General features: G+C 37.3%; 3 protein-coding genes across 3 annotated transcripts; 1 reads left to right on the plus strand and 2 right to left on the minus strand.

Moving 5' to 3' along the window:
* Positions 1-5920: 5920 nt before the first annotated feature.
* On the plus strand, positions 5921-7835 carry LOC147487751 (CASP-like protein 5A2). Its single transcript, XM_086569984.1, has 3 exons — positions 5921-6379; positions 6638-6770; positions 7479-7835. Exons 1-3 carry the CDS (start codon positions 6162-6164, stop codon positions 7668-7670), a joined length of 543 nt encoding a protein of 180 aa, XP_086426110.1. The 5' UTR covers positions 5921-6161; the 3' UTR covers positions 7671-7835.
* Positions 7836-9819: 1984 nt separating this feature from the next.
* Positions 9820-11903, minus strand: LOC147487752 (acyl-CoA-binding domain protein). The gene is made up of 4 exons (XM_086569985.1): positions 11647-11903; positions 11449-11560; positions 10416-10487; positions 9820-10193 (listed from the first exon to the last, which is right to left on the minus strand). Exons 1-4 carry the CDS (start codon positions 11760-11762, stop codon positions 10113-10115), a joined length of 381 nt encoding a protein of 126 aa, XP_086426111.1. The 5' UTR covers positions 11763-11903; the 3' UTR covers positions 9820-10112.
* A 114-nt stretch (positions 11904-12017) lies between these two features.
* On the minus strand, positions 12018-19328 carry LOC147487753 (Chaperone DnaJ-domain superfamily protein). Its single transcript, XM_086569983.1, has 10 exons — positions 19171-19328; positions 19034-19096; positions 18889-18955; positions 18272-18331; positions 14923-14973; positions 14713-14793; positions 13839-13951; positions 13609-13726; positions 13303-13429; positions 12018-12376 (listed from the first exon to the last, which is right to left on the minus strand). Exons 1-10 carry the CDS (start codon positions 19272-19274, stop codon positions 12273-12275), a joined length of 888 nt encoding a protein of 295 aa, XP_086426109.1. The 5' UTR covers positions 19275-19328; the 3' UTR covers positions 12018-12272.
* Between the last annotated feature and the right edge of the window lie 273 nt (positions 19329-19601).

Here is a 19601-nt window from a genome sequence, read left to right on the forward strand (position 1 = left end):
TCAAGGCCAGACTTGAGAAACTGCCGTGGGTTGATGATGACGGTGAATGTTGAAGGAGTGCATTGGATCCTCATCATCGTTAACTTTGTCACGTGGACTGTTCAAATCTACAACTCGTTGGAGAAGCCTAATGATGGTGTCGTCTAGGCTCTGGACCCCACACCTCGTTTGACAAAGTTGTTGACGGTGCTCCCTTACGCACTTTTGAGCTCAGATAGTGAGTGTATAGACATGGCAAAACTGGGTCGTCAGTGGAAATTGGAGTTTGCCGAATGCACCAAACAGGATGACGACACCAGCTGTGGTGCATACACACTTGCCTTTGCTGACTGCTTACTCAAAAATTTGCCACCCGCCTTTCAATCAAAGAGGCGAATGTATATCAGGAAAAGAATAGCAAAGGACTTGTTGGAGTGTAGCATGACTGACGAAGAGTACTATATGAGGAAAGTTGCTCGGTCTTTGGACTTTGATGCGGGAGAAAAAAACTCCAACAGTCAAGGGTATATCTAAAGTTGAAAATGCACCAACTGCTGCTGCTGAGGTTGAAATGGTTGTTTAAATATGTTCCAAACACTCATTTATACTCTAATTTTGGTTTAAAAGTCTGCTACTTCAGTAGGACATTGTGTGACTGTTGTAAGATATCATAGTTACCTACTGAGTTCTGCACAATTTTTACGCATGATACTTGTCTGATTATTACTCAATCAGTAACGGCTATGCCGACCCCTTCCTAGCTTTGGAAGTGTCTTCCTTTTATCTTTACAAATAAAAGTGTCACGTATATCATATACCAATTATCGTGAGTAATTATGTTCCTCTGTCGAGACTACTTATTTGCTATCTCTTACAATTTGACCGCCCTAGGTTCTTCATCGAAAATACGATAGCCAAAGATCTTATAGACTACGGGTTGACTTCCATGCCTGGTGACCTGTGAAAAAACTAAAAAAAGGCTTAGTGGTTCATTGACGGAATGGACAAACTAATTACGTGCTCTTGGATTTTGTTTTTCATTACTGCTGGACTATATTTAATTACTTTTGTGTTTAATCCAAACATCCCCTCCACCAAGACAATTTATGCTCCCACTAAGACCTTATGCACGTTCTTTGAAAAATTGATAGATCTCTGTTGCCCAGGTGAGAGCGTAAAATCGCTTTACGACATCATAAGTGTTCTTTGATAAGGGTAGATCTCTGATGACTTTGATGATACTTTTTTGTACATATCCCCAACTTAAATGCACCTTTATCCTAATTTTGGAAATCTAATTTGACGCGGACACGTGGTCGACTGGTAACTGCCCAAGACTTCAATTATAGTGTGTCTGGTGTAGCAGATCACTTAAGTTTTCGGGGAATTTTGTGAACTAAAATGGTCATTGGATTACAGCTGAAGCTCACTTCTCACCTTTGACTTCTCACCTTCTTCCCAATTAAGATATAAAAAATAAAATAAAATAAAAACCTCGACCAAAGTGATGGAGACAACAGATAGATTGAGCAAGGCTTTAAGCAAACCCTAAAAGGTGCATTTTTTAGGATCCTTCCCCCACTACAATACCAAACCCTAAAAGGTGCGTTTTTTATATACGGAAAATTATGGTAGTTGAGGAATTCCATGGTTTCTTACTTCAGTTGATATTGTGATAAATGTGTTTGATAATGTAACCAACTGATGAGGAATTCCTTTGTTCTTATGTATGCATTACCATTAGAATTAATCGTATGTGGTATCTACGATGTGTCAAAGTTGTTTCTTGTCCACTTATTAGTTATGTTGTTGTAATGTGCTTACAAATTGTGTCCATGTATGCAGTAGTTGTAAGACGAAGGGGAAGAAATTTACAACCAGTTTAAGGTGGCAAAAATGATTGTATAAGGTTTTTTTAGGATCCTTAGGGTCCCTGGAGAGCACAAGATTGATTAATTTGATACTGATGAAGGAGAAAATTTTTGGACTTCTCCATTTCGGTTTCTTCTGAAGGTTGATGGGACTGTGGACTCTAGGGATTCTAAAAACAACTGCATACAATCATTTTAGCCACCTCAAATTGGTTTCAGAGTTGCTGAAAATGAGAATCGCTCCATGATACATCTCATTCAAGTTGTCGGATATGGCACTACTAACTGGGCTTTCCACCCAACATCCACCTAGCTGGTATTATGAAAGGGTCCGTTATGAAATAAACGAGAATGAGCCAAGTGATTTCCGGACGAGGTATTTTCCCTTAATAGAAGCTCATTCTTCTCTACATGGTCAAATTAAATGTAAAGATATTCTCAAGGCTAGGGAGACAGCCAAGGATATTGCCATAACTGATCCAAACAGGGCTGATGATATCCACCGCCTTAGCAGGCTTTTCTGTCTTCGTGCTCCTGATCATCTTAGCTAGTTTTTGAGTTTTTATCAAGTTTTATGCAGGAAGTCTGTGTAATGGAGAACTTAGAAGATGGGAAGTAGATCTTCATCCTAACCTACAAGACCCTGATTCAACTGCAGTTGATATGGTAATACCAATACTTCTGCTTCACCATTAATTACTTTTTAATTAATACACTATGCTTAAGGAGTTGGGGTTGCACATCGAAGAAAAATACGCTATGCTTGCTGTGAGTGTTCCGGGTGGTGGTGCCGATGCGGTGCGAGGTGCTGATTTGGAACAAAAGTTTGTTCGTGGGAACATGATTTCCAAAATTTAAATTGCAGCAACTGCTCATTTATAATGGGAAAATGCAATCAAGGTACATGATTTAAAATGACTCCCAAATCACTCTAAGTTATCATCTAAATGTGGGGGGGAAAGGTTGTTATTTTTGTGGGATGTTATATGCCTGCTGTGACACATCATAGCTGCTTGCTGACTTCTTTCCTTTTTTGAGCAGGATGCTGCTGAGACTTCAATTGTGGATATGATCATGGGGTGGACTTGCTGAGAATGGGGTGGAAGTTTTGACTTGCATGCCTGCTTAGCCGTGAATAAATATTAAAAATGCATAGTGGTTGATTGACTGGATGGACAAACTAATTACATGGTATTGGATTTTGTTTGTTTTAGTAACCTCTTGGATCAGATTTAATTACTTTTATGTCATGCAGTTAGAACATCCCTAGAATATTACCTAGAGCAAGACAATATATGCCCCCACTCAGACTTCATGTCTTCTTTGAAAAATATAGATAGATCTCTATTGCCCAGGAGACAAAAATATCCATACTAAGACTACAAAAACTCGCTTTGCGGCGACATCATACGTGTTATTAGATAATAGTAGATCTCTGATGACTTTGATTATATTCGCATTGCAAAAATTACATATTTCAGTGACATTTATTGAAGTTGTTTATGTGGTGCGTCGTGGATTTGTTTGTTTATTTTGGTGTACTTTAAATTTGGAAAGCGTCGTATTTTGGTCTATTTTGGGTTCTCACTTTCGACAGATTAAAACTATCAACTTCTACCATATAATTTACTAAAACTTATCAGTACAAGTATTCACTTTCATCACAACAAAAGGGTAATATAAAACAAGTTTGAAACTCCAAAACTTTCCTCATACAAATAACTCCAAATCACCATATTCGTCTTCGTCGTAGAAGTCAGCTTCAAGAGATCCACATGGCAGTGTATATGTGATGCATGGGTCCTTTGGCTTCGCAGGCACATAGCACTTACGACCACTTCCACCCATTCCTAGTCGTGGTCGTTTTGAGAGTAGATACGCCTTCCATTCAATGTCCTCATAATCTGTCATAGCCTTGTCATATTTTCTTTTCAACTACACAAGATTTGAACTCAGATTTATTGCACATAACATACAACATAAACAGGCAAACAATAACTTTTCATTTCCTTATATATCAAATACTATTATATATTTCAAAACCATATTTATTACCTTTTTTCCTTGGCTATCTACTGATACTTGGCATGGTAGTGGAAATGGCAGTGCTTCCGGGCGTGGTGGTTTTTCTGAAACATCATAGTCCTTTGTGCTTTCAAATTCTCCCAGGAACTTAAGCGCATAAACCACGCTTGGGTATAGAATAAACCTCATTTCTTTGGCCTTTTTTGCATTGCTGTAAAACATGGTCATGCTTTACAGTCGCATCCCATCTCATACAGATACCTAGCCATATATGAAGTTTACATCGAAACGCCAATTCCTGAGCAAGTCTATGTCAGAAACTAACTTGTGAAATTCTCATTTCACCACCGCCTCCATATTGAGCTCGAAGTTGTACAACTTGTTAATTGTCACCATGAAAATCTCCATCAAATGGGCCAAAGTCTCTAGATCTGGACAGTGAGGGGTCTGGGGATGTTAACTACGGAAATGATGGTATCCATTATTGTTACATATAGCCATAATTGCTTCTGGTCTCTTGCAAATAATCCAGTACTCGTCAAATGTGCCCATCTCGACATGACGTTTCCACCAATAGTGGGATTTCTTTCTACAATAATTCCTCTCTATAGTCTTTTCAGAATCACCATCATGGTATAATTCCTCTGGACTTTGATATGCTTTAGTGACCATGGCTGAAACAAATATCCGAAACACTTCTATATAAGTTCACTTTAGAGAGCACACTACAGTTTAACTAAACTAAACATAATCTTATTAAGACATCTTATCTCCCACCTAGGACACTATATAAGTCCACCTTAGACACCTTACTACAGTTTACCTAAACTGAACAAGATCATAGTACGAGATCTTATCTCCATGGTACGACACTATATTAGAACATTTTAGACACCGTACTACTGTTTACCTGAATTGAACTTGATCATGTCAAGACATCTTATCTCTCAAATACGAAACTATATTAGTCCACTTTAGACAGCATGTACTGTTTACCTGAACTGAGCTTGACCATCTCAAGACATCTTATCTCCTAAGTACGACACTATATATGTACCCCCACTTTAGACAGCGTACTACGGATTATCTAAACTGAACATGATCATATTAAGACACCTTATCTCCCAAGTACAACACTATATCAGTTCACTTTTGGGAGTTTACTACAGTTTAACTAACTAAACATGATCATATTAAGACATCTTATCTCATATGTACTCCACTATATAAGTGCACTTTAGAGAGCGTACTACACTTTAACTAAAATGAATATGATCATAGTAAGACATCTTATCTCAAATGTACAACAATATGTAGTGCTATAAAATTTGAATTTGGATAACCTAAAAATACATAGTTAATACGGTTTTCATCCCTATTTTGCTTTACTTTTACAACATGTGGAATGAATCCAATGATCAAAATGACTTGGGGATAGGATGTTGCTATTAAACTGATATTTAACTCGAATGTAACATAAACATTTATAAGTGTAATCAACTTAAATATAAACAATTAATTTTAGCCTATTATCAAGCACACGGTTACTTGCAGTGCTTCTCCAAATGATTTTCTTAAATGAAGAACTCTAGAATGAAATATAGAATATATTATCAGAATAGAAATGGAGGGAAAAAAGAGGGGAGAAGGAAATTGGGTGGGAAGAAATAAAGTTTTCATTGGAGACTGTATACTCAGGAGTGAATGTTGTTGAGAGAGAAGAAGAGACGTCCAGTTTGGATAGGAATAGGAGAGAAAAAAAAAACTTCAGATATAAGAGAAGTGACTAGAGGGTGGGAGATGTTCAAGGGTTTATATGTAAATTTCTATTATGTTAATTTCATTTTTTTCAAATAAAAATAACTAATATGTGGAAAGGTATTATGGGTACTACACACTATCTTCTAGTAGGGCCACGTCCGGTTGTGAAATAAAATTTGTCTGGCAGATTCAACAAGTTGTTCTGTCCTCATTTCTCAGTCAACGTCAAATCGAGACATTTTCCATTTTTTATATACTAACTCGTTTCTCTCTTTCCGCAGCTCGTACACACAGTGGACGACTCAACTCAGTTTTGACTTGTGGACTAGTCTTAAATTCTTAATAATAAAACAAAAATTCCCGACACTAGAAAAGTGAAACAGTCAGCGTATCGTAGTGGTAGTGTGGTGGCACTACGTAGTCCGCGTCATTTTCATTATTAATTAGTAAAAAGAAAAGGTGTATATATCGTTTGGTGCGTCTGAACAACATTTCCTTCTCCGAAGAATTGATCAGTGCGTTGAAATGAATATGGTACATCCATCAGTGCACCCAATAGAAGCACCCCCATTCACAGACGGTGGAGCAGGCGTACCACCAAATAGGAGTTGGATGAAAGACGTACAAGGCATGCCCGGTACACCTGGAGGGCTTGCTTTGCGTTTTTCTCAGTTTGTTTTTGCTCTTACCTCACTTTCCATCATGGCTTCTACCACTGATTTCATTGATGCCTCCGCCTTTCGGTAAAATTTTTTAATCATTTCTTCATCTTATTATTATTTTAATTCTATTGTTTTATTTTCAAAAGTTAATGTACTAAAATTGGAAAGTTCGCCCATAGAATTTCCCAGAGAATCTAAGTTGCTCCAAGCTTCTATCTAAAATTCACAGCTTTTGCTAATCATCCTACCTGAAAACCTCCACCACTGAAAGAATTTTTGTCAACAAACGTTATATGCTCTTTTGTAATATACAAGCTTTTCTTTCATGTTATCTGTCAGTTACCTTGTTGCGGCAGTTGCCTTGCAAAGCTTGTGGAGCCTGTCACTCGCCATTGTTGATATATATGCGCTTCTTGTGCAGCGCTGCTTGCGAAACTCACCCCTGATCAGTTTCTTCACCATTGGCGATGGGGTAAGAATAAATATGGGTAGATAGTACTTCATACAATAAACACTTACATTGTAGTATGGCGAGGCTCTATTTCTTTTGCTTTTACCTTTGGATTTATTTATATGAAAAGAAATGTCAGTTTCTAAGGATCTACTACTTTTGTTTTTACGTTTGGATTTATATATGTTTATAAAAGAAATATTACTAGTAAAAGTTGCAGATCATGGTTTACTAGTTTGACACCAAGCTATACAAGTACTACATTAAGGTTTTCTCGAGTAATAAGAACTTGTGAACATATTTTCCATGTTGTTTCTTTGAATATGAGTATGTGGCCGTAGTCCTTACTCCTTAGTTCTTACAATTTGTAGTTTGTGGCATAGTGTTAGTTAGCAACCTCCATTTCTTTGGTCCAAGCATGTGTAAACTGCATCCTTAATGGCTAAAGCAAAAGGAGTTAGAAACAGCTTCTGCTAGTTATTTCTTTAATGCTGTATATTTATTATATGGTATGATGACAGATGGGATTAATTAGTTTGGTCTTTACCAAGAGCAGACTTTACATATGAAACCATTTTGGGAATACATATCGTCTCCCCCCCCCCCCCCCTACACACACACACACCCTTTTTAATGTACATGCATGCATCCTTGTTTTTTGACTTTAGGCAGACTCTCCTTCTCCTTCCCCCTCCCCCAGCTTACCTAATGGTTGCTTCACACCTGCAGATAACATCAACTTTAACATTTGCTGCTGCTTGTGCTTCTGCGGGCATCACAGTCCTCCTTGGCAACGATCTCAGAGCATGTAAGGACAATAACTGTAGAAGTTTCCAAACTGCAACTGCCATGGCATTTATTAGTTGGTTTGCTGCTTCACCATCTTTTATCTTGAATTTCTGGTCGTTAGCATCCAGATGAAAGAGATTAGCATACACATAAAGACATTTCAGTATCAACATGTTTCTGCTTAGATAGACAGAAAAGAAAATATATTTAGATCACTCATCTGTGAATATTACAGAAACCGTGCCATATTTTCAAAGCATAGAAAGCTTAAAGGTACCATGTGTTTCTTCTTGTTAACATCTGTATGTTCTCAATTATTCAGCTAACAAATTTGATGTCCGAGCACCAGCATGATGACACTCTTAACTAGCCAGTTGAGTGGACTGGTCCAATATATATATTTGTTTTGCAAAATGCAAGCAGTATATTTTCTATTAACAAAAATAATAATTTACATCCACTCTCCGACGTATAGTTATCTCAGGTAGTCCCTTTCATGCTGTAATAGCTACTCCCATGCTCATCTCCTCACATGTATTCTACCATTTCTATCTTCTGCTAATATCCTATTTAGTATGTCCACATGAGGATTGGTAAAAACATTACAGCCTGGGGGACCCCTTAGGGAGGCCAAATAGTCTGAAGCTCTATTTGCCTCCCTATATACATGAGCAACCTGCACTTGTCCTACTTGCTGCATCAGCTCCCAAATCTCTAAGACTCTGTTTTCCATTTCCCATGGAGTTCCTTCTTGTTTATTATCTGAGCTGCGTGTTTTGAATCTGTTGTAACCTTTAACTTGTTAATTCCTTCTGGTCTGCATATTTTGAAACCATTAACAATTGCTATCAACTCCTGGTTGATCACAGTGCTTGCACCCCCTTAGGCAGAGTAACGTAGTATAGCAAAACCAATGTGGTCCCTGATAACACCTCCTGATCCTACTCTGTCAAGACTGTAAGCTATAATCAGTGTTAAGTTTCATTTCTCCAGGGTTACCAAATGAGAGAGAGAGTTGCTGAGCGGGGGTGAATGTGACCATTACACCCGAGTCTATTTGTAAAACCCTCAAAGGAGTATCGAGTGCCCTAATCATTTTGTTTTGTAGAATCCTTCTGTTTTCTTCCTTGAGCCCGTTGAGTGAAGTCCTCTCATTTCATGCTTGTTTCTTGAATCTTCAATTGTTTCGTTCCATCCATAACCTGTATAGAGTAGTTGCCAAGCAAACTTTAAAAATTACAGAAAAGTGATTCTTCTTTTTCACTCTGGACAATCCATTTCCATTCTTCCTGAGCTTCTAACATTATTCTTTGGTATCCCAATATATTAATACTGAACTTCCTATCACCTAGAGTGTTGTTGGCTAATCGCCATCTTCAGTTCTGGATCTTTCAGATATCAGTGGGACTAGGTTGATATAGTTTGATGACAACTAGAGTTGCAATGTAATTTACCGGATAGAAAAAGTGTGGAAATTAAAATACCTCTCTTGGCCAACATGGTTCGTATTTTGGTATCGAGGAGGGAAAGGAAAATAAATTTGGGATATGTGAATGATTTAGTAGCATATAATGGCAAGCAATTGATATTGCATACCAACTCAGTGATCAGTATGCATACCTTAACGAAATCCAAACACTTCCCCTTGGTCTTGTTTTCCATTTAACAAGTTGTATTCTATTAATTATATATATATACAATGTAGTTGGCATAGACGATTTTTCAAAGGTTCTGTAAAAGATTTGATTTTCCTGTTTTGCAATTTTGATAAATCACAACTCACAATGAGGTTGGCAGCTATTCGTGCTCAGTTCAGGCCTCGACACCTTTTTTGTCTCTAGCTTCTTTGCGTTGCTAGAGATTTTAACTCGTTTGTTGGATATCATATTTCAATTTTGAATCATGGTAGCGCTGAAAAGTTCACAACGTATTCAAGTTTCTTCTGTGCGAGTCTTGGATAGAGGGTAAAAGAAAAACAAATGTAGAGTCGGTTGGGAGCAAAATTCTTTACATTGAGGACATAGTACATATTAAGAAGGCTAAAAACAGTTGCTAAAAAGTAAAAAATCAGGTCACAGAATCATTCAAGAGTACACTTTATATAAATTATGATAGGAATGCAAGTGATTTAACCCGTTAAATTACGTCAGTTCGTAATGATTATTGTGGTTCCATTCGACTGAAACTGAATGTTCTTGATAAAAGAAAAATGCATCTCTCTGGTTCTTGCATTTCCAACGGGAAAGTATGTCAATTAGAGAGTGAGTCTGGCGAATTATGGTATGACAACCCCCAACGTAGAATTTAAACTTAAAAGCATACAGTTTGATCCCAGTCAGTCAGAACAGCAGTCTACTAAACATATTCTCTCATATTTACATTTCCACGGCAAAGGGGGGGAAGGATGTTGATTGACTGGAAATGCATTGCACTCCAAAAGGGCCTTTTGAGCGAGCATTGGTTCATTACAAATTGTCTTAAACAGGTGAACATTAACCAATGAAAAGGTGTATAGGTGATGGAGTGCCCTTCACTATAGTGCAGGAACTCTGTGTCTAAGCCGGTCCACGAAGTCTAATGTAAGCTGCACTTCAACTTCTCAGTTTGGAGCTCTTGTGACAAGGACTCCACACGATCAAGTAACCCAATGTTTTCCTGATGGCATGTCAAGAAGAAATTAGGAGAAAGCACACAAAAAAGATCACAAGAGAAGATGCAAAGTGGTGTTCTTTGAGAATGTTGAAAATTTTCACAATATGGTACTTAATTTATTTATCTAGTTACAATACAAGCAAAATTATGCACACTAAAGCAGCCATATCAATCCTTGCTTTGAGATAGCAGCGAGGGAGCACACAGATTGCATAAAAGAAGCACCTTCTGTAACATGGCAACATTCTTGTTTACACTAGCAACTTCCTCCAGCTTCTTTTGAAGAGTCTCTTTTACCTGCCAACAACATAATTCAATAAATCTTTACCCTTTCGTTTCTTTTGTTTTAGCAAAGATACAGAAACATGGAAAGTCGTTTAATACGGAAATGCCCATATGAAATGACACATCTAGCTCAAACGCATGTCAGTGGTGCTAAGGTGCCAAACATTGAAAGGAATGTGTCACTGTGTCACTGTGACTACAAAGGTCAAGACAATCTCACCCTACTTCTCTAACATCTCCATGACTATTAGTCGGGAGTCGGGACAAAGTGATGTCGCTGGTATTCAAGTGAAACATCATGACAGTTTTTACTTAAGGATGTCGCTCAACACCATACTTGTACACAATAACTTGTGCAATAACTGTGGGATAAGTGAGGATGTTCATATTTTTCATGTAACAAGATTTTGGGGGGGCAGGACCTTCCCTGACATTACATTCTTTGTCCTCCTTTGTGACGTTGCTAAGCAGCTCATCAAGAGGAGGGACAAAGTAAGACACAAAAAGCTATTAGTCTCCTTGTATAGCCTCGGCGAGAACGTTTATTACTTCTTTCCTTGTCATCTTTTATTTCTGTCATAATCTTGCTCAAGTTCCTTATCAACCCACACAGATTCTAAAAGAAGACTAGATATCATGGCAACTAAGGATAAATGGTGCCACAGTTCTAAGGGTAGCTTCATGCACTCTACATAGGGAACACGCTTAAAAGAAAGAGCCAATTGTCGAGTTGAAAGTATTTGTACGGCTCGATTATTGTTTCCCTTCAGAGGCATGAATTGAAACTTCTTTCCAAACTATATGGCAAAATTGTATTCTTATAAAAGTTGTAGTAAGTTCACCGGTGACTGCTAAAAAATGTTAAACCGTGGAAGTGCTATATTTGGTGTCTGGTAAATGAAGTTCAATGTAAAACTGTTGGGTGTCTAAACATTTTGGTATTACATCAAACAAGTAGTGGGCAGGTACCAACCTGAATAAGTTGTTTGTTACATTTTGTAGTTCTGTCCACCTCAGCATCATACTTAAATCTCCACTCAGCTGATTCATCCATTGCTTCCTTGTTTGCTATATCAAATTGTCTTCTGCAAACGACAATAACCAAAATACAATTCGTTACTAAGCGAACAAACAAACAGTAATGAAAAGAAGGTAAGAACAAGAAACGAACCTAATAAGTTCACTATCTTCGTGAGAAAACTCGGAGTCGATGGACCACAGCCTCAAGTAGATGCTGAACCCCAAAACCATAACTATCCCCAACCCCACTAACACTGCTTTTCTCATCGTTTCTCTGCTTTGAATTTGCTCTCTGGGATTGTGAGTTGGTAACTTGGTGACAAAGGAAACCAGAACTAGAAACCCAAATACAAATGCCAAAACGACCGTCCACTAAAGTGGGTGCCCATAATCCACTAGGCCCATCTGTCCAGCCCATAGCCCAGTCCACCCTAAAGCAACTTTAGCAAAATATGTATGCGACTGGAAATTATAATTCTACTCTTTCAAGAACGAAGCCAATATTAAAATTAGATTCGTGTGTTTATGAATTAAAAATTGATCGATTAATAGGGAATGAAGTGTTTACAGCTGAAGTAATATAACAAACTCATTTCTCAAAAATGTCACCAGTTCCAATGGATAGCTGTGGTTATCCTGTTTGCCGGCCTATTGTATAAAACTAGACTAGAGTTGTGACTAAAATTGATACAATTGCTGGTACACAAAAACGTTACTCTTTTGTCGGAAGAGAAAAGAATATAAGAATGAAACAAAACTTTGTGGAAGCTAAATTTATTATCTTCTCCTTTTGGTTTCCTTGCGCATTTCTGTCATGTATATCTCCATGTTGGATTTCTCCCATAAACGTCTACGAACAAGATCCTCTTTCATTGAATCATCTGGAAGAAGCGGATAGGGCATCAGATGTGTGAAGAAAAAAAGACGAAAATAATAAAGACAGAACATCGTGAAGATAAGACAATCAACCTACCAATAGAATGTCCCAAATATCACTCTGACCTATCTCGGGAGCGACCATAAACATATAAACTGACAAGTGACAATCACTTAAACACTACCTCTTGTGATGCTGATCTCCATATGAGAAGAAACAGTGACCATAGCTTGACATAACGGGGTACATAGTACTCCACTATTCCCTGGTCAGTCCTATTTAGAACTGGAACTTTCACAAAGGTTTGAAAGTTGAACCATTTAATAAGGTGACGAGTTCATTCAAACCCCAACTAGCATTCATCTATTAACACCACTAGTTTTGAGCACGTGGCTACGCCACTCTCTGCCACAATTTGCACCGACCAATTTTTTCAAAAAAATTCTTAATACATTTTTGCCCCTAAAACATAACAAATATTAAAATAATATAAAAACAATTATCTTGTAATTGAAGATGCAAAATAAGGACAGAATCGTCCAATAATTTGTATTGACAGAGACAACTCAATCAAGAAAGTTAGCCCACGCCATCAATAAAGTAAGTTTCGTCTTTTACCGTTTAGCCCCTAAATAAATCAACTATTACATTTGTATTTAGCTGACTCTTTTGTATTTTAAGATAGAAACTGGGGGTATAATCGTCTGAATTGGTGCGAACGGAATTTGCCATGGCAAACGGCTCACTGGCATGCGCCTCATTACATAGTAGAATAGATATATCTAGCATGACCCAGTAAATGGAAAGGCTGACAATATCCAATGACGACTTTCCACTGCAAGTTCTCTTAAGTATACAATCAATCATTTGGCTGTGGTCCAAATGAGTAACGACTTAGATCAGAGTTGCTTGTGTGTAAAGTGAGCTTACCAGTATTCGCCCATGCTTCATCAGGCACTCTTAGGGATCTTTGCGTCAAATAACAGGCATCGTTCCAAGAATACAGGGTTTTCTTTACTCGATACCTCCAGAACCAGCACACGCTCCATACTAATAACTGGATGGACTAACAAAAATCAGACATGTATTGCGTCTATGATTGATCATATACGGAAAAAGAAACAATAGATGAAAAAAGAAAATACAACACAATGACACAGACGCATGTCTCGTCAACCCAAGAATATTCATATTATAAAGCCTCTGCTTCTTCTTTGATGTAAGTAGGTATCTGACCTTGCTAAGAGTGTAAGGAAGGAGTAGCAACTGGACAGCAACAAGATCCCACATGGAGGGTTTCTCGGCTCCTTTTATTTGCAGTTCAAGCTCTTTGCCAAAGTCTTCCTCGGACTTTCTGGTATAGACAAATAATGGTTTAAAATTACATTATTAGAGCTCAAAAATGTTAACCAAGACTCAGTAATTCTCTGAAAGACAATAGGATGAACATTAAGGTGAACCCTTACTTGTCTATCTGCTTGTGACCCTTTTTCTTGTTTGTTATTCCCCCACTGCGCTCAAGTTCCAGTGCCCGTAGTTTATTTTTATAAGCAGGTGTCTTCTTGACCATAGTTATAGCCTAAACATGAGAGAAATGAATTATTTCATATAAACATATCCAAGACTTGAGAAGAAAGTACAAAACTAAACACTGGGAATGTGTCATGACTGGCATTACAATTCAGTCAAAGTGGTTACACGCAACAAGTATAATGTTGAGTACTATAAGATATACTGGAATTTATAGAGGCAGGGTAGTGCAAATTTACCAAAATGCACCCTCTAATTTTCAAGTGAAAAAAGAAAAAGCAGAATACATGGACGTCTGTACAAATGCTAGATCAGCAAAGGAAAATTATAAACTGGATAAAAGCACATTTTGTGAATCTATCATTTATGGATAATTCAAATAAGAATGAGAGGATGTTGTATTCAAATGAAGAATATTAATAATAATATTGATGAAAAGAATAACAAAGGTTTTTTTTTTTTTTTCTCAATGAGGGACAGAGGGATAGACAATGATAAAGAAGAAGGCTATCAGGTAAGCAATGAACAAAAATAATAATCAGTGGAAGTGTATTGAAAAAAAAATCAATGGTCTCCTGCTACTCCCAAGACTCGAGGGATCAAAAGCTTTTTAGAGTGACTCCCATACTTCTTTCATGTCCAATCATACTCTAGTAACTGTTGCGATGTTATACATCTACGAGTGATATATAAATATAAATACATATCTTACTTGGCTGGTCATAGAGTGTAATATAAATATATAATATGAGTCCTTTAAAGCATAGCTTTGTACATATCGTGAAATTTGTTTCAGATTTATCTTGGTACCTGAGTATACCTTGTCCACTGATTCAGATATTGAAATGCAGAAAGAAGCAATAGTAGACCCACTAAAACAGCACGAGGATCCTGCAGGTAAAAAGAGCAATTACATCCAGTACAAGGATTTATCCTACCTATACCAGAAGCCATTTTTAAATAACAAAAAAAGAGCAAAAGCTGACAACAATTAGCAAAATTGAACTAAAAATATCTCACTGTTTTGTGCCCGTAGTATGCATGATAGTAACGAGCTGTATTGTAAAACACCTGAAATAGAGATCATAGTTTAGATAATACTTGTTAGAACCTCGTAAGTTTAATGAACAAAACACGAAACACTTTAGATTGTATAAGATTATGATAAAAGTAGTTTGAGAGGAAGACGGTACTACTAGAGAAAAAACAGCAGGCAAGTAGAATTAACAGTTGAAAACGCTATTCAATTTGCAGAACGCTGAAGTCTTCAATGAAAACAGAGTAATTTCAAAGCTCATTACTATAACCAAGTTTCAAGGAAAATTTCCTCCTACCTGCCATTTCAAAACATACTATATATCTATCCTTCGATTCTACTATCAACTAACTGAACTAAGTATTCAAAGGGGGGATATGGAGATGTACTAATAACTCTGATCAGCAGTCTTACATACGCAATATCCCAAAGAACATTTCTAGGTAAAAGTTTTATATAGATATTACTGTTATTTGCGTTGCTGTTAGCAAACAGGTTTCTACTTATTCTCAGAGCAAATATTTACAAATGGGTCTTATAAATAGTGGTGTTTGAGCACGACAATGGCCAAAAGTCAGTCGCCATCCCGAATCAGTCAAGTTCTAATTCTCTGACAGAAACGAAAGTGTAAGAAAACAAAACCTATTAATACAGCAAAAGGACCTAGCAGCAGTTATGGACTCATAGTCTGTCCTCACTCCTTGCCAAGCTCGGTCAGTAACAACATCTATACTCTTACCACTCAGAATTTGTAAAATTATTACTCAGGATTGGTACCATAGTCAAATAACTCCAACTCCTTAAACTTGTCAGCAGTTACACTCTTAACCTCTCATATGTTTAAGAAGCAATAAAACACCATTGAGATTTTTAAAACAGAAGTACGACTATAAAAAGGGTATTACAAGTTCTAGGTCAATCCTAAGGAACGTTGATAGCAGATTTAAGGATTACATAGATAACAAGGTGTAAGGAAAAAGTAGCAAGAAGCTACTTGCACCACTCAAGCTCCCCAAGTTACAAAAGTGCTCTCTTCTTACAAGCCCATCCCAATTACACGAAAAAGCTTCAAAACATACTCCCTTAGAGCAAGTCCAATGGAGAGCCTACTAAATTGGGCTGCTAAAAGGTGCCACATAGACCTTTTAGCTTGCCCAACCAAATTTAACACCCCAAAATCAAAAAACCAATCCAATCATGTTTTCTATTTTGAAGTGCTAAATGATACGGATAGCATAGTTTATGTCCGTCCATTATTTTGTAACTTACGTTGAAATTTTTTTGGACGGACGGCACAGTTTTCGCCGTCCGTCGAAATTTAACACACGGACGGCAGAAACTATGATGTCCGTCTCCCAAACTTATTATAGCAACTGCTAGCGAAAGTCTTAACTTTGGTTGGGTTTTTTACTCCTTCCAAATTTAAGACCCTTTTAGCAGTCCCATTGGAATGACATTTTTGTGGTTGGAGTGCTATATTTGCCTTTAGTAGCCCATATAGCCCCCCATTGGACTTGCTCTTAAATGATGGATTAGCACATGCCCCATTGAAGAGAACCTTTTTCACTTCCCCCACCAACTTATGTAGCTCCTCCTTTCGCTACTGTTAAGTTTTTTTCCTTCCATGGCATTCATAAAAATGACAATACGAAGATGATCCGCTAACCTTTTGGCTTTTGCAAAAAGGGAGCTATAACAATATCCTTACCCAAATCCTCCTTAATATGGGATGGAGGCACCCAAGCAATTTCAAAAGATGTGAAGAATGGTACCCATCTTCCATAAGCAAAGGGGAGAAGTAAGAAGAAGATGGTCCACACTTTCCTCCACACCATTTGCAAAAAGACCACACATTATTACTATCCATACCCCTTCCGCCCCCCCCCTCCCCTCCCCCACAAGAGAAAGCCACTCTAAAAGGGATGGAGTTCTTCCAAAATCCACTTGTGTGAAAAATGAGTAAGCCTCTCATTTTCCTCTATCACAACCGAAGCATACTCATTTGCCAAGACTTGGAAAAATTACTTCACCATGAACACTTGTTGTCCCACCAAATTCTTGTACTAAAGCCTCTTCAAAGTACAACATTCGCAGGTGCCGACTAGTAAAGTCGGTAAAACCTTTGGGTGATGATACCAGAGGTCTGGCTCGAACCCCGCCATCATCAAAGAGTTACTGATATCAATTAAAACAAGCTTACCAAAAAAAAAAGTACAACATTCCATTCCACACCATTAGCACCTCTCTCCATATAATCCGAGATAGAGTGCATTTTTGTTAGAAGCTAACATACAGATTCCACCAATTTGTGCTTAAGTGAGGTATCCCCCACCCAAATGTCATCCCCATAAGAGATACTCTCTAGTACCAGGAAAAAAAATAATTACTTTACCAAATTTGTATTAACCAGTTCTGAAACCCCTCCACAAAGTAATACCAAACGGACTTTTAGGTTCCTTAACCAACCATTTGCTTCCTCCATCTCCATAATTGTCCACCACCACCACTTTCCTCCACAAATGATCATCCTCTTCTCTATATCTCCAAAACCACTTTCCCAACAAGTCTATATTCGTTAGCATACAACCAAAACCACCCTCTTATTTAAGTAGGCAAACTCCATTTGACAAAGTGAATCTTACCCTTGTTTCCTTCACTACAGCACACAAGAATCTTCCGAACAACTTTTCCACGTACTTTACCACTCCAAAGGAACAAAGGAACAAGGAAGAGTTAAAGATAATAATTACGAATAATATAAAGAGTAAATTTTAATCAAATTCAATCTCCACTCCACCAACCGAGATGCTACTTTCTCTATCACCTTTAACTTTAAAACCCCAAATCTTATGATTTTGTTCGCAGTGGGATACTCTTGTATTGTAAAATGGATAACGACTATAGAGATGTAAATCTTAAATTAATACCTTACTAAGGAAGTAAGAGGTGGGACAATAAATGGGCCAAAGGGTGCCAAACTAGTTGGAACGTTTTGGTCTCCATGCGCAGGCCTATTGACTCCCACAAACTAGTTCTAAATATATATACAACTAAGAGTCTAGGAGGTGAAAAATCGTAATATGTAGCATGTTGCTTCCCATCCTAAAAATTGCCTATTCTCGGTGTACTTATCACAAGGAATCTAATGAGAATTTAATTGAACCTATTCTGGTCTTTACCATAAATCTCTTCAAACATTTTCACGAGTTCTATAAGAAACAAGGTGCCGAGATTGAGATGAGTTCAGCAATTAGGCAAAGGAAATTGCCTGAACCAAACTACAAGTTTATTCATTATACATCTGCATATAAAGAAAAAAAAAATTGTTCGTACCTCCTCTGGATGTGCAATTGCATAGTCATACTGCTCTCTTGTGGCTTCATCCTTCAAAATCTGCACTAACATGTGACAATCATATGTTATAATACCAAGACAAACTGACAAAGAAACACATAAGATTAACATTTCTTTATTAATAAAATTATTTTGATCAGTGAAATAGAGATATATTAGTTAACCCAAAAAAGTAACGGTTGTAGGATGAGATACTCTGCCACAAGACAGAAACCAAGAACAAACTCGTAATTCCAAAACAAAAAGGAATATAGAAACAGAGATGCCCTAACCTATAAGTCTATAACTGAACCAACGTGTCTGGAGTTCAATTAATATCTAACACTGCACCTATCTACATTTTATTAAATTATTATCTATACAATCCAATTAGGAAGTAAATTCGATTGTCCAGATATAAACGCAAATACACAGGCTGTTCTGACCTATACAGATACAACCCCATACATGCAAGTTCAAAACTGAATTGATTTTCAAACTTAATAATTACGAATCACATTTTTGGTATACTAGACACACAATTTCCCTACATTCTCGTCCTAGTAAACCAATTGATTCGTTATCTTTTTTACACGTAATAAAAGAATCAAATTAACCTCATAAGCATTTGCTACTTTGACAAAGATCTTCCGAGATTCTGGATCGGGATTTTTATCTGGGTGACTGCAAATATCAAATAAAAAATGGAAAGCAATTAAAAATGCTGCTGCAATTAAAAATAAAGTAACAGAAGAAACTTACTGCTTCAAAGAGAGTTTGTAGTAAGCTTTCTTGATTTCCGATGAATTAGCTGTTTGAGAAACCCTGGAAGAAAGAAAGAAAGATTATAAAAAAAATGAATCAATACTACCAAAAGAAGGGTGGTAAAAAATAATTACCCGAGAAGATCGTAGCAATCATCTTCGTCACAGTAAATTGCAAAGGTAGAAGGAAGAAGAAAACATAATAAAATTAATAACCGAATCGCAGGTGCTGCCACCATTTTTCTTCTTCCTTCCTTGAAATGAAAAGTGAGACAAGAACTCTTATTTATATATATATTGTTTTTTCTACTAGTCGAATTACTGTATTACCCTTGAGTAAGTTTAAGGCACCCGATTCCACCGTTTTAACTGCCTCGGGACACTTACGCCGTTTTATTAAGGCCGTCATCGAAACGGTTTCTGTTTTTTGTGGCTAATCCCATTCCATCGTACCTATCCTCAGATATATACTACAATAACTGCGATGGCAGTGAGGCGTGAGTGTTATGGAGAGTGGAGAAGAAAGAGAGAGGGAGAGTTGGCGAAGAGAGAGAGAGAGTTGGGTT

This window comes from Coptis chinensis, chromosome 7 (genome assembly GCF_015680905.1).
Source record: "Coptis chinensis isolate HL-2020 chromosome 7, ASM1568090v1, whole genome shotgun sequence".
NCBI lineage: Eukaryota > Viridiplantae > Streptophyta > Magnoliopsida > Ranunculales > Ranunculaceae > Coptis > Coptis chinensis.

Excerpts from the sequence above, each read along its gene's own strand:
- LOC147487753 (XM_086569983.1), bottom strand. The coding sequence starts at position 19,274 with ATGGTGGCAGCACCTGCGATTCGGTTATTAATTTTATTATGTTTTCTT. Across the intron at positions 18,332-18,888 it reads AAGTAGCAAATGCTTATGAG|ATTTTGAAGGATGAAGCCAC; the intron begins GTTAATTTGATT and ends ATGTTAGTGCAG. Across the intron at positions 14,794-14,922 it reads CATACTACGGGCACAAAACA|GATCCTCGTGCTGTTTTAGT; the intron begins GTGAGATATTTT and ends TTTTACCTGCAG.
- LOC147487752 (XM_086569985.1), bottom strand. The coding sequence starts at position 11,762 with ATGAGAAAAGCAGTGTTAGTGGGGTTGGGGATAGTTATGGTTTTGGGG. Across the intron at positions 11,561-11,646 it reads GAAGATAGTGAACTTATTAG|AAGACAATTTGATATAGCAA; the intron begins GTTCGTTTCTTG and ends TGTCGTTTGCAG. Across the intron at positions 10,194-10,415 it reads ATGTTGCCATGTTACAGAAG|GAAAACATTGGGTTACTTGA; the intron begins GTGCTTCTTTTA and ends ACATGCCATCAG.
- LOC147487751 (XM_086569984.1), top strand. The coding sequence starts at position 6,162 with ATGAATATGGTACATCCATCAGTGCACCCAATAGAAGCACCCCCATTC. Across the intron at positions 6,380-6,637 it reads ATTGATGCCTCCGCCTTTCG|TTACCTTGTTGCGGCAGTTG; the intron begins GTAAAATTTTTT and ends GTTATCTGTCAG. Across the intron at positions 6,771-7,478 it reads TCTTCACCATTGGCGATGGG|ATAACATCAACTTTAACATT; the intron begins GTAAGAATAAAT and ends TCACACCTGCAG.